General features: G+C 35.8%; 1 protein-coding gene across 3 annotated transcripts in view; it reads right to left on the bottom strand.

The window, feature by feature from the left end:
• The window catches only part of LOC139150969 (uncharacterized), a 33,849-nt gene that overhangs the window by 2,348 nt on the left and 18,777 nt on the right, over positions 1–12,724 (bottom strand). For all 3 annotated transcript variants that reach the window (XM_070723456.1, XM_070723455.1, XM_070723454.1), the window contains exons 15-20: positions 11,774–11,896; positions 10,529–10,779; positions 9,655–9,955; positions 8,881–9,038; positions 1,323–1,464; positions 674–791 (exon numbers count right to left, since the gene is read on the bottom strand). In XM_070723456.1, the coding sequence (XP_070579557.1) occupies positions 674–791; positions 1,323–1,464; positions 8,881–9,038; positions 9,655–9,955; positions 10,529–10,779; positions 11,774–11,896 (1,093 nt within the window). The remainder of the gene's footprint in view (positions 1–673; positions 792–1,322; positions 1,465–8,880; positions 9,039–9,654; positions 9,956–10,528; positions 10,780–11,773; positions 11,897–12,724) is intronic.

Here is a 12,724-nt window from a genome sequence, read left to right as displayed (position 1 = left end):
ATGCAACCATAATGTGTGGTCCCTTTCAAGCTTTATCTAGAGGGGCAGTGTTACCCATTTAATGAAAAAATAAATTGTTTAGTGTTTCTAAAGTGAACAAGTTGTAATGTTTTGTGATATTCTGAAAATAACAACCAACAAACGTCATGTTTTGAACGATCACATTGCGGCTGTCATAGGATCGTGGGGTAGCGACATCGATATAGCGGCCAGTTGAACATTGTCAGTGTCCTTTGTTTAAGGTGTGAATCGTGTGTTGGTTCATATCACGGAGTGTCACAAAGAAACCAGCCACGTTTCCAGACCGGTGGATAGAGGGACTGTGGACAAACATACCGGTATACCACTTGATAAGTTTAATGACAGGGCATATCTTTTATGAGATTTTCCTCGTAGAAAACACATCATTGTTTCCATGCACACAATGTGTGTATACCAAAAACTGCATCAGCACAGTCAAGTGAAATTGGCTGTTACTTTATCATTGCCAGTGCTCAGCTCATGTCGTTGAATGTAGTTGAAGTTCTATATTTCCTCTGTATGATCATAGCGTTCTTTGTTGTACTGTGTTGGATTTTTGCCCTTTGAACCCTTGCGGTTATTAAGACCTGCACCAAACAGAACAACACTAAGGAGTAGCACAAATACTAAAATAACCTGAACTAGATTTTACCTGTGTCGAAAGCATGTGATGCAAGACACCACAATGAGGAGTATAGTGGCCAGTGCCACAGTGAGGAATATGCATAAAAGTATCAAACTGCCAAGTGCACTGCCTTCCAGCCAATCACCTGTCAACAAAAAATACAAAATACAGACTGAGTTTGAAACACAGATGAACATGGGGTAAAAAAATGTCATTGTGTTTAGGATTTCATCTTTGACCATATGATCGCCAAACGTCATTCACAGACACTTTAATTTTTATTTGAAACTGTTTGATTCAAATTGAAATGGAGTTTCTAGTTTTACAGTATAAAGAAACCAAGGGTCACTATGGAAAGTCTGCTTCCGGAGAAAGAAATTATGTGACATTTTAATTCAAAACGAATGTAACCCTTTGTTAACTCTAATTGTAAAGATAAAATGTTCAATTTTAGAAAACCCAAGATGGTGTACATTTTTCATACTCCAAAAGCTTCAAAATGAGCCCCCACAAGTGGTACAGGTGAGAAAAGTATTGAAAAATTAGACCCCAAGCACATTCTTTATGAAAGCAACTCTGATGAATCTGAGGAAAAAGAGATTTTTCCTGACAGAAAAGATCAATATTAAGTTAGATGTAGAAATGACTCAGGTACATCACAGATATTACTACTTACTAGAGATTACATGGAGGACAATACCAAAGGCATGTGTGATGATGTCGATACCATTGTAGTGGACAAGACAGGAATACATTCCTTGTTTTTCTTCATCTATATAGTGGAGATGAAGAGTTGAAGTGTACGGTTCCAGAGGTTCCTACAGATCCAGGAAGAGACAAAGGGTTAACCCTTTCACCACCATGGTTTGGCCCAAACCTAATGTTATCAATGATGATCATGGACTTGTTCACTGGGAATTAAGGGTAGGCAGGTTAAAAGAAATATTTCTGCTGATGAGAATAACGGTTTAGGTGGCTGTACTGTACAACATCTCTCTAGTATCAGTCTAGAAGGCTTATCGTGAAAGTTTTTCAATGATTTTTTAAGCCATTCTAGGAGGAACATAAATCAGTTATTCTGTAAACAATTTCAGCAATTCTGAAATTTGATGGCAATCTGGACCAGTGCACAACTCCAGGTGAATGGATGAATCAGTATAAAGCCATAGCAGACCATGAAGAATTGACCTGCAGAATTTTCAAAACACATATTTGGGTATGACAGTGGTAATATAAAATTTTGAGGACTTCTATGTCTCTTGAAACTTGTTGATCAGGGATTTGTAAATACTTGCCAAATTGATCATCAGAAATTTGACTCTTTCCCAGAATGATACAATGTGGAACAGTGTTATGTGCATCTTTCATAAATATTGATGAATCGCAGAAAACTAATTTATAATCCAGATTTCACCAAACTATGACTCTATTTGTTGCTGTCACAAAATTTTGAATCATTACAGCACACCAGGCAATTTTAATTTCAGAGACTAATAAAGGCCGACCAGAAACTTTTGTAGCTTTGGTTGGAAGATGAATGTTATTTTAAGGTAGCTACATACCTTTTAGACACTTTCAGATTTTTTTTTTTTCTCAATTGAACACGTCCCAAACCCCAATAAAGTATACATTTCTGAAAGCCCTGATATAGAGCTATCCGACCAAGCACAGTACACGGTCATTATTTGCATAAGAGTCACGTGACAATAGTCCGGCAGCCAGTGGGGTAAACCTTGCTTTGTGGTCTTAAGTTTTTTTCTTGGTGGATTTCGTTTGTCAAGACCACCAACAAAAAGATTTAATTACTGGCCCTCTGTCAGCATTGAGCAATTTGAGAAAATTAGCATAATCAAAATGGCCGCCAGCTTATTGCACTTTGTATGAGAAAGAAGACTCAAATGGCTTTATACATGTTGTAACTTTGTTTTTCTCGTTTAATCACCAAGCAGTTGCTGACGGAAAACTGGAACATAAATATTTGCATATATTATTTGAATGACATGCTAATTTGCATAATATCAAGATGGCAGCTAGCTGTAAATATGTCCGGCAGCCAGCTGCCAGTGGGGTAAACCTTGCTTTGTGGTCTTAAGATTTTTCTTGGTTGATTTCGTTTGCCAAGACCACAACAAAAAAGAAGAATAACTACTGGCCTTATGTCAGCATTGAGCAATTTGAGAAAATTAGCATAATCAAAATGGCCGCCAGCTTATTGCACTTTGTATGAGAAAGAAGACTCAAATTGCTTTATACATACTGTAACTTTGTTTTTCTCGTTTAATCACCAAGCAGTTGCTAACGGCAAACTGGAACATAAATGTTGGCATATATTATTTGAATGACATGCTAATTTGCATAATTTCAAGATGGCGGCCAGCTGTAAACAATTCGTTGTTAAGCCTTACTCTACATTATTATCATTTACTGTACTTTGTGCAGTTATTTTAACACAGTAGCTTTTACATCAGTTTTAATAGTTGCACGTACATAAACTTCTTTTTCTGTTGCAAATTTTATGTTGATAATCAGACATATAAGCAACCGACTAGTTTAGCCTTCGCCCATTGTCGAGTACTTGTCTGTTTACTGGTAAAAAGATATAAACTGATGCGGACAGTGTTCTGGTAATTGTGTTTCACTCTCCCAAGAGACTCTGTTATGTTTCTAAGTAAGTTAGTGATCGTTATGCCTTGGCTAAAACCAATCTGAGTTGTGATTTTCTAACCGAAACAATGATTAAGTAAGGTGCGAACTTTTCCTAGCTCGACTATCAATGCATTTGATGTACATTTAAGAAGAAAACGTTGTGATTTACACTACTTTCGAGGTTGACATGGAATCTGCTGACATCACATTGAATCCATGATTAGCCACACTTTGTGTATCAGAAAAAGACTATGGGTTGGAGTACAATAACTTATAGAAGATATTTCCAAAGTTACTCGGGTTCTCTAAAGGTAAAAAGGGGAAGGCGGCTCAACACACCATACTATATTTGAGGATGTTCAATTTTTTCGTATGTTACTCTTAACATGTGTATTTGGGGGGGGGGGTGTTAATTATTTTTTGATGTACTATGACGATTCGTCGTTCGGTCTGTGGTGTCAAAAATCATTTGTGATCCATTTAACGTGCATTTCGAAACTCTGAAATGTGAGTTCTTCTTCAGTCTCTTAATATTGTTATCCTTATTTTGTTCGTGTATGACCTCCAGAATTACATTTGTTCATTTAGTAACGAAACTATTACTGATATATTTGGATCTTAATCCCATCCAGTGTGAGATTGTATTGTCTGTGTATGGCCGGTTTTTCTTTGGATGTTGTTGAACTCTCTTGTTCTTTACTTATGTGTTCATTCGGGGTTTTTTTCTCTTTTTCGTTGATCCTTTGCGTTGATTTTGGCTCTTACTACAAGTAATTCATCTTTTAAGTTTTGTTCTCTTGTATGCTATTATTTGTTTTTTCATGGAACAAAAGCTGAAGACGTTCATCGCTTTTAATTATTTTCCGTTTCATCGTTAGTGCTATTATATCGATTGTTCTAATTTGTAGACTGTATTTGGTTGCGTATGTATATTAGTTTTGTTATTATTGATTTTCCCTAGTTTGAGGTACGATTGGCACTTTGTGTGTCCAACTTCCTTTTTCTGATTGTGCGATTTACGTGGTCTTATAACCTTGTTTTTGTTTTATTTTTGTTTTTTGTTGAAAATTCAACTTTCTTGTCAAAGTCTTGGTTATTATTATATGTTGTTACACGGGCATATCTCAGCAATTTACCTTAATTAAACCAGTAAAAATACCTTTTTGGGTCGCACGAGTTTCTGGCTAGATATTGAAATGGTCAGTTATTTTGGTGTGAGTTTTTGTGTCGAGAATTCTCCCTTTATTGTATCGTTGACTTTGTAAATCATAATGACACTTTGAGGAGAATACTCTATTGTAAATTTGAAAGTTCAGTGTAACTTCTTGATGTTAGCCATACATTCACATTCAGCTCAGTTTCTGTTCCCGTATAGATCATGAAAACATCATCTCTGAATCGTTTCCAAAAGGAAAGTCTGCTTTTGTGTAGTTTAATGTCCTCAGTTTCAAGGTTGTAGAATGTTGTATCAGCGATTTCCGGCGAAACTGGTGAACCCAGGCTACAGCCACAAATCTGTTGATAGACGTTTCTGTTAAATTCAACCGTGTTATGTTGCAGAAATATTGTTAGTCATTCTTTAGTGGAAACTTCGATCTTTTCTTTATATTTACAGCTGTAATTGATAGTTGAAACTAAATCAAGTGCGTTTGTGACAGCTTGCTTCAGTTTGTGGAGTATTTGTGTACATCGAGATTACATCCAGAGTGACTAGTAATGCATTATGTTGTATTGTTATCTTGCTTAGTTTGTTGGTAAAGTCCGATGCGTCTTTAATGTACATTGGTGGTTTTGTACAATCAGCTTTAAGAAATAGTCTATCTTATGTATTCCGATATTTTGTGTGTTGGGCTAGAGCAGCCATAAATAATTTGGACCATGACCACAAATGAATTTTGCTGATGCTGGTGACTTTTTTGAATTTTTGGAGTGGATACTGCGTTGGTGTGAATATTATGTGTATTCAAGGGATCATGATATTTGAATGTATCATTTGTCTATTGTTTATTTTAGTACATGTCCGTGTAGTTTTCTGGTTGTGTTGTCGCTGTCATTTACACGCGCTTTTGTATCGTAATCTCTTTTGGCTTAAAAGTCTGTGACTTTCTTCAATGTAATCTGTTTAATTTGATATTTCTATTCCATTTCCCCTGTCTTTATCGAATGGTTTTATGGCAATGTTATGGTTCAATTTGATAGTGTTTTAATGGCATTTTTTCTGCCGATATTAGGTTAGATTTGGTTGTATTGTAATTAATTTCGGAATTTTCCAGAAATAAATTTTAAGCTTCTATTCAATGTTATTTCAGGAGTTATCACAATTGGAACTAATTTGGGATAATTGGATGGTGACGTAATGTCGATTTAATCTTCAAATGTAATCTAATCCGTTTTCTTTAATATTACACACTTGTTTAAATGAGTAATTTGCGATACTACAACATTCAGCTATATGGCACCGAACATGTACACTTTTCAGAAATTCGCAAAATATGAAAATCCAATTATCCCAAATTAGTTTCAATCGTGCTGTTATATTCCGAGAGATATTTTAATACATTTAGTGTTCTTAGGGATTTGTATTTGGTACGCCTGTTTGCGTCTTATTTTTGTTTGCTTCTTTAATTAATTCTTTTCTTTTGCTTCCATTATCAGAGAAGATTTCCTCAATCTGTTAAATTTTCTCTGTGTGTATTTTGAATATGATGGCGGCCTGGCCATCGTATTTCAATGGTTGTTCTTTGGCTGAAAAATTTGGTGGCCCTGAAAAAGAGCCCTTTGGTTTGGTCTGGGGAAGTAGTTTTTTGTACGTAACAACTTATATTTTGAGTTTATGTGTAAGTTGTTATTTGACTTCTTCTTCGAAACGTCCGAGGAGCATCTTTGCTTGTTGTATTTGGTCTCTTTCTGTTAGAGATTGTATTCCTTGTAGACTGTTGTGGTATTTAGACTTGTTGTGGTATTTCGTTTGCCAGTTATTAGACCGATTATATTTGTGTTCGGACACGTGTATAATGTTGAGAGAGCTGCATGAAACACGGAGCCTACTGTTACCTAGTTGTAAAATTTTTGCTTCGCCATAGTGTCCCAACACTGTGTCCAAAATTATAGAAGACGAAAATATAACACATATTACGAGTAACATAGAAAAACACTGAATATCCGCAAAAGAAATATGGTTTCCGCACCAATTCATTTAGCATTCATTGTAGCATTGTTTATAATCTACTTTGGTACAGTTCAAGCTTTCCTATAAAGTTTGGTTTATGTGTTAATTTATGCAAATGAGTATTTAAAAATGAGTATTTAAATTTATTCATCTATGATTACTAACCTTTTTTTTAGTTGAAGCACTAATAGAAATGTGCTTTAACTAGCAGACTTTAACAATATAAAGCCTACTTCTACTGCTTCCAATGGTAATTTGTGATAAATTTGTGTTAATTTATGCAAATTAGTATTTAAATTTATTCATCTCTGATTACTAACCTTTTTTTAGTTGAAGCACTAATAGAAATGTGCTTTAACTAGCAGACTTTAACAATATAAAGCCTACTTCTACTGCTTCCAATGGTAATTTGTGATAAATTTGTGTTAATTTATGCAAATTAGTATTTAAATTTATTCATCTATGATTACTTACCTTTTTTTTAGTTGAAGCACTAATAGAAATGTGCTTTAACTAGCAGACTTTAACAATATAAAGCCTACTTCTACTGCTTCCAATTGTAATTTGCGATAATTTTGTGTTAATTTATGCAAATTAGTATTTAAATTTATTCATCTATGATTACTAACCTTTTTTTTAGTTGAAGCACTAATAGAAATGTGCTTTAACTAGCAGACTTTAACAATATGAAGCCTACTTCTACTGCTTCCAATTGTAATTGCGATAATTTTGTGTTAATTTATGCAAATTAGTATTTAAATTTATTCATCTATGATTACTAACCTTTTTTTAGTTGAAGCACTAATAGAAATGTGCTTTTACTGGCAGACTTTAACAATATAAAGCCTACTTCTACTGCTTCCAATGGTAATTTGTGATAATTTGGCGGCCATTTTGTTTATGCTAATTATCTAAAATTGCTCAATACTGACGGAGATCCAGTAACTATTTTTTTCACTTTGGTTATCTTGACTAGCAAATCCGGTTTAAAAAAACTTAAGACCCTAACACAAGGTTCGGGACAAAAAGTGGATTTGGCTGCCGGACTACAAGCGTTTTGCTGAACCTTCCAACAACCGGTTTTTCCCGCCTTATGCGAACACGCTGCAAGATTTCCGGTTGGAATTTCTTCATTGACAAGCCTTGATAATATCTTCAAAACCGTGTCTGGGATTTTCTTTATATGCCTTTGTTTTTTTTTAATGCGCTCTTAAAGGTGTTAGATGAAGGTGCTTTTCAAGGAATTTTAATTATCACGCCATATAATTTGAATGGAGCCTCCGGGAAAAAATCGCAGACACGGTTTTGAAGGATATTGTCAAGGCTTGTCAATGAAGAAATTCCAACCGGAAATCTTGCAGCGTGTTCGCATAAGGTGGGAAAAACCGGTTTTTGGAAGGTTCAGCAAAACGCTTGTCACGTGACTCTTATGCAAATAATGACCGTGTACTGTGCTTGGTCGGATAGCTCTATATCAGGGCTTTCAGAAAATGTATACTTTATTGGGGTTTGGGACGTGTTCAATTGAGAAAAAAATTAAAATCTGAAAGTGTCTAAAAGGTATGTATGCTATTTTAAAACTACTTACAAGAGATGATTTAATTGAACCATTGTTGATGTCGCTGTTTTGAATTGTCTAAAAGCATGAGTCTCTCCAGTATGCTCAAATGGTGTGTTGACCTATATACCTGAACTTTTCATTTCCTTGTGCATTTGCATGAAAGTCAAACGTCATTTGTTTGTAAATTTGATTAATCACAGAGGATGTTTCAAGTGACAGGTGACAAACAAAGGTTACTGACCCTAACAGGTCAGCTATAAGCAGTATCACTTCAATAACGCTTACATCATTGCCACGTGTTTAACATGATGAAGTCACATGATTTAACACCACAAAGTCACATGAATTTGAGAGAAGGTTCATGACCTCAGAAATCTGGTTGGCTCCTCAAGCCTGGTGCACTACTAAATCTTAGTGTTTTCCTGCATTTCTCAGCTATATTTGTCCAACGCTTTGTGCGTGTGTAAGCTCTTAATTTAGCCGGACAGAAGGAAAAGAAATAGGGAACTTCTGCATGCAACAGATGATTGCCACTCAACCATTTCTGCGTCATTTTGAACTTCGCTCAACATAGGCAACTTATGTCAGCAGTGTTTTGCCAAATCCTGATCTACATGTATAGCTCATTAAAAGTGCTTTATTATTTTGTATGATAAATTATGGATTCCGACCCTATCAGTCTACAACATATTACAGCAGTAATTAATCACCACGTTGACAACCCTGGAAGCTATGGGAGTGTCAAAAGTCTTACGTAAAGTGCCATCTGGTGTATAACGTAAAAACAACTGGAGAAAGGAATCTGCAAGTACAATCCTGATAGTTAGGCTATTTTATTACAAAGGTACTGTAACTTACTTTTTCTACAACTTTGATATGGTCTGATATCTCTAGAACACTGCTCTCTTTCAGCCATTTGATAGTCAGGTTTGCCATGTGCCCACTCAGAAACATTCCATAGTCACATCGTAGCTTTACACTGCTGTGTTTGACAACAAATTTCTCTTCATAATGAGCTATAGAAAGAATATGTGTAATAGGTGATCTTCACTGAGGAAACAATTTATCATTATAAAAAATCAAAACTGATATATTTATTGGTATTACTATGTCAGCCTCATATTTTCATATTTAAAAGTGTTTGAAAATAATTGAAATATGCTATTACTACTATCATATGACATAATTTACACAAGATAAATACAAATTTAAATTCATTACATGCTTCATGCAGTCTTCTAAGGTCTCATGGTAGTACAGCTCGTAATGCACATCAAATTTCTTTTTATTTGCTAAATCATAATTATGATTCCCATAATGTCATTGCTTGTACTAAGGCATAAAATATACTAAATATAACTACCTAACAACATCACTGTTGCACCCTTCATTTTGAAGATAACAATGCTAAATTTGCATTTGCAAATTAACTTTTAGTTAAATATATCACAACACTGGAGGGGGAAAGAAATGTTGTAGTTGTCGGTTGGTAACTGCCTTACAGCAATCACTGTAATCATACTCAGCACTAGGAGTAGTGTAACTGCCAATCATCATGTATATTTATCATTTTTGACCACAAAATCATTATTGTCATAGTCACAACATCCTAGCTCTATCTCTCATAGTTACCTGCTAGTGTTGTGGATGCCGAGTTCAGCATTGCATTCAGATTCAGCAAGGCGGAATCCTTCATCATGTACTCTACACTGTTAAAAGTGACTTTATAGACAACACCAGTCATTCCGACTCCGTTATGAGTCAATAGTTCTGTGACCGTGTTGTCTGGTTTGCTCACGCCACCGATGTGGATTTCTCGAGATGGAATGTATGGTTTTCCCTGTGTGTTGATTTGAGCTGCAGGTCCATAGTTAAGTCGAACTTCACCCTCCTGGCCTTCAAATAAGATTGAAATGATGTACCACTTCCTGATCTAAAAATTAAACAAAAAACATATTGCAATAACATATGTTCAATCCTCTTCTCTGAAGAGCACAGCATTACTTAGCTATTGTTCATTCATGTATTTCTGAAAAAAATTTCAGAACCGTGTGACCTATAATTCTACCCAAAAGCACATATTTTGAAGTATAAACAAAGTGCAAAGCCCTTTGTATTGTTGCCTCAGTTTTTCAGTGAGTGAACAGTTGATCACGTTGTCCAGCTTTGTGAATGGTTACAATAGAACATTCAAATTGCCCAATCAGAATCAACTGTATGTCAACTTCTGCACTGTAACAATTGACCTGTATTTGACACACCTCACTCTATCATTGGGTGAACAGGTGACAACACTGTGAGTGGCTACTGTAAACCATGCAAGACACCTAATCAAAATCAACTTCTATATCAGTCTTTGCACTTTAACCTTTTGACTTATATTTGACAATCTCAGAGTGAACAGGTGACTATGAAGTTGTTTTTGTTCACAGCTATACCATAAACCATTTGAAACACCCAACCAGAATCTACTTCTATGTTGACCTTTGCACTTTAACCCTCTGACCTCCATTTTACCAACTCTGATGGAGTGTACAGTGATCCCATCTCTAATGAAAAGTTCAAGATTTCCGTTCCGCAGACTCATCACGATGAATGATCCTGGAATTTTTCCATTGTTGTGCAGGATAATTCCGTCTAAGTTGTCTGGACGCAGAATGATGGTGACATGCAACACTTTTGGATCACCAGCAGTCGATGGTAAGGAAAGCTTAGTATGTTCATTACCATCAAAATATGGAAGTAAGGCTTCAATATCTGTGTGAATAATGACCAAAAAAAATTGTTTCTGTCGTTAACTATGAGGCTACAGATGCTAACAGGAAGCACTAACTGTTACCTGATACCTAGAGTGTCAACAAGGTCAAGGTTTTGTCCAATATCGGTCTGAGAAAATATTGAGGGACGTGACATTTTAAGACCCTTTTGTTTTTGTTTTTTTTACATTTACCCACCGAAAGGACATGCATCAAAGCAAGTGCATCAACTGACTTAGGTTTCAGTGCTATTCGTTTGACGGTGAAGCAATTACATCTTACGTAACAGATGTGTAACTTCCTGTAGAAAGTTTGAGTCTATTCAGGATGTCCTTCAATTAATCTCGTAGATTTCTGTAATCAACATAAGGTAAAAATCTCTTTAGTAGTAATCATGTAGCCAAGCCATGATGCATTTTATTTTGGATTGTTGATTTTTTTTTCAGTTTTTTGTCTTTATTTTATTAGATAATCCATCAGAAACGGATTTGTCTTAAACTCCATAAGCTGTATATTTTGGCTATTTTTTCAGAACTTTTGATTTGTGGTTTCCCTACACTTTCTGCATTGAATCCCTAAACAGTAATTTAATGCCAAGTATTTAGCATATCAACACATATAATCTCCATTGTTATTGTTGAAAATATTGTATCCAAGTCCGGACTAGAATTCATTTGTAAACAATAAACAATGATCACTACACACATCATACTAATAATAACAAAGTATATTTGTAATGCGCTTAATCTCTGAACAGAGCTCTAGGCACATACAAGCTGTGTTGACAAAAAGAATACTAGAAATTTTCAGCATGACAAACATATTAGGGTCTGACACAGTAGTTGATAGACAGAAGCAGAATACTGAAAAACTTGCCACAACTTACAGCTTATGTCCCTTTAAATATCGATTTTTGTCATCATTTGTGACATAGGAACTCCATTTATATTTCTTTAATGATAGCATGATGGTTTTAATGAATGATAAAATGTCACCTGTTTGTTCTCGTCCAACATTATCAGCTGTCATTGGTGTGCCTGGTCCCAGCCATTCTGTGCTAGCCTCTAAACTGTAATCTTTGTAGTTGACTCTAACATCGGCTACAGTTCCATAAAAACCTATATAAATGTGGAAAATATGTGTATTACCAAAAATAATAGGTTACCCATCCAATAGCTTTCAAATTTGATTTGCAGCAAGCCAAGGATGACATCCACGTTCTTTAAAATGATGAGATTTGCATGTTTATCTTTTAGGATTTTTCTCTTCATTTTTAGTCAAAATATCATCTTCTCTGATACCGCTTATCAAGTTTACTTTAAAGGCAGAGCCTCCTTTTAAAAGGTCGCAAAGTTATGGCGGCGGTCATTGTGTAAGTGGACACCAAACAGGCAACAAGCAGGCACATCACGTTCCAGAAAATGCCACTTTTTACTTTTTTACAGCTGCAAAACGCAGACAGACTGCCAATCGCTCAGCACGAAGCTGCTGCCAATCGAAATCTGTGGTTATATTCAAATTCTAACATGCCTGGAAGACAATTTTTTAGGAAATTTGAGCGTTGGTGGTGGGGAATCAATGACCATTGGCAATTTGAACCGACTGTCAATCAAACGCTGTTTGCAAGATTAGGGACCGTTCAGTTTTTACGGCCTGGGGGGGGCCGGCAAAATCTTGTCGCCGGTGTTCAAAAAAATATAGACCCCCCTGCATTTTTCGCGAAAAAATGTTGACCCCCCTTTGTCAGACGAAAAAATTTGATGATGGCCATGGCATAAAAGTGAACTTTATTGTAGGTATTATGTTGTTGAAAATGTGGTGACCCCCCCTTTCCTACCAGTGAAAAAGTGATGACCCCCCCCTTTGCGGATTCCAAAATTATGATGACCCCCCCCCCCCCTGGATTTTGCCCCCCCCCCCCGCCGTAAAAACTGAACGGTCCCTTA

The sequence above is a fragment of the Ptychodera flava genome, chromosome 15, assembly GCF_041260155.1.
Source record: "Ptychodera flava strain L36383 chromosome 15, AS_Pfla_20210202, whole genome shotgun sequence".
NCBI lineage: Eukaryota > Metazoa > Hemichordata > Enteropneusta > Ptychoderidae > Ptychodera > Ptychodera flava.
The sequence above is the reverse complement of the archived record's forward strand: the minus strand, read 5'-3'. Positions and strand labels throughout refer to the sequence as shown.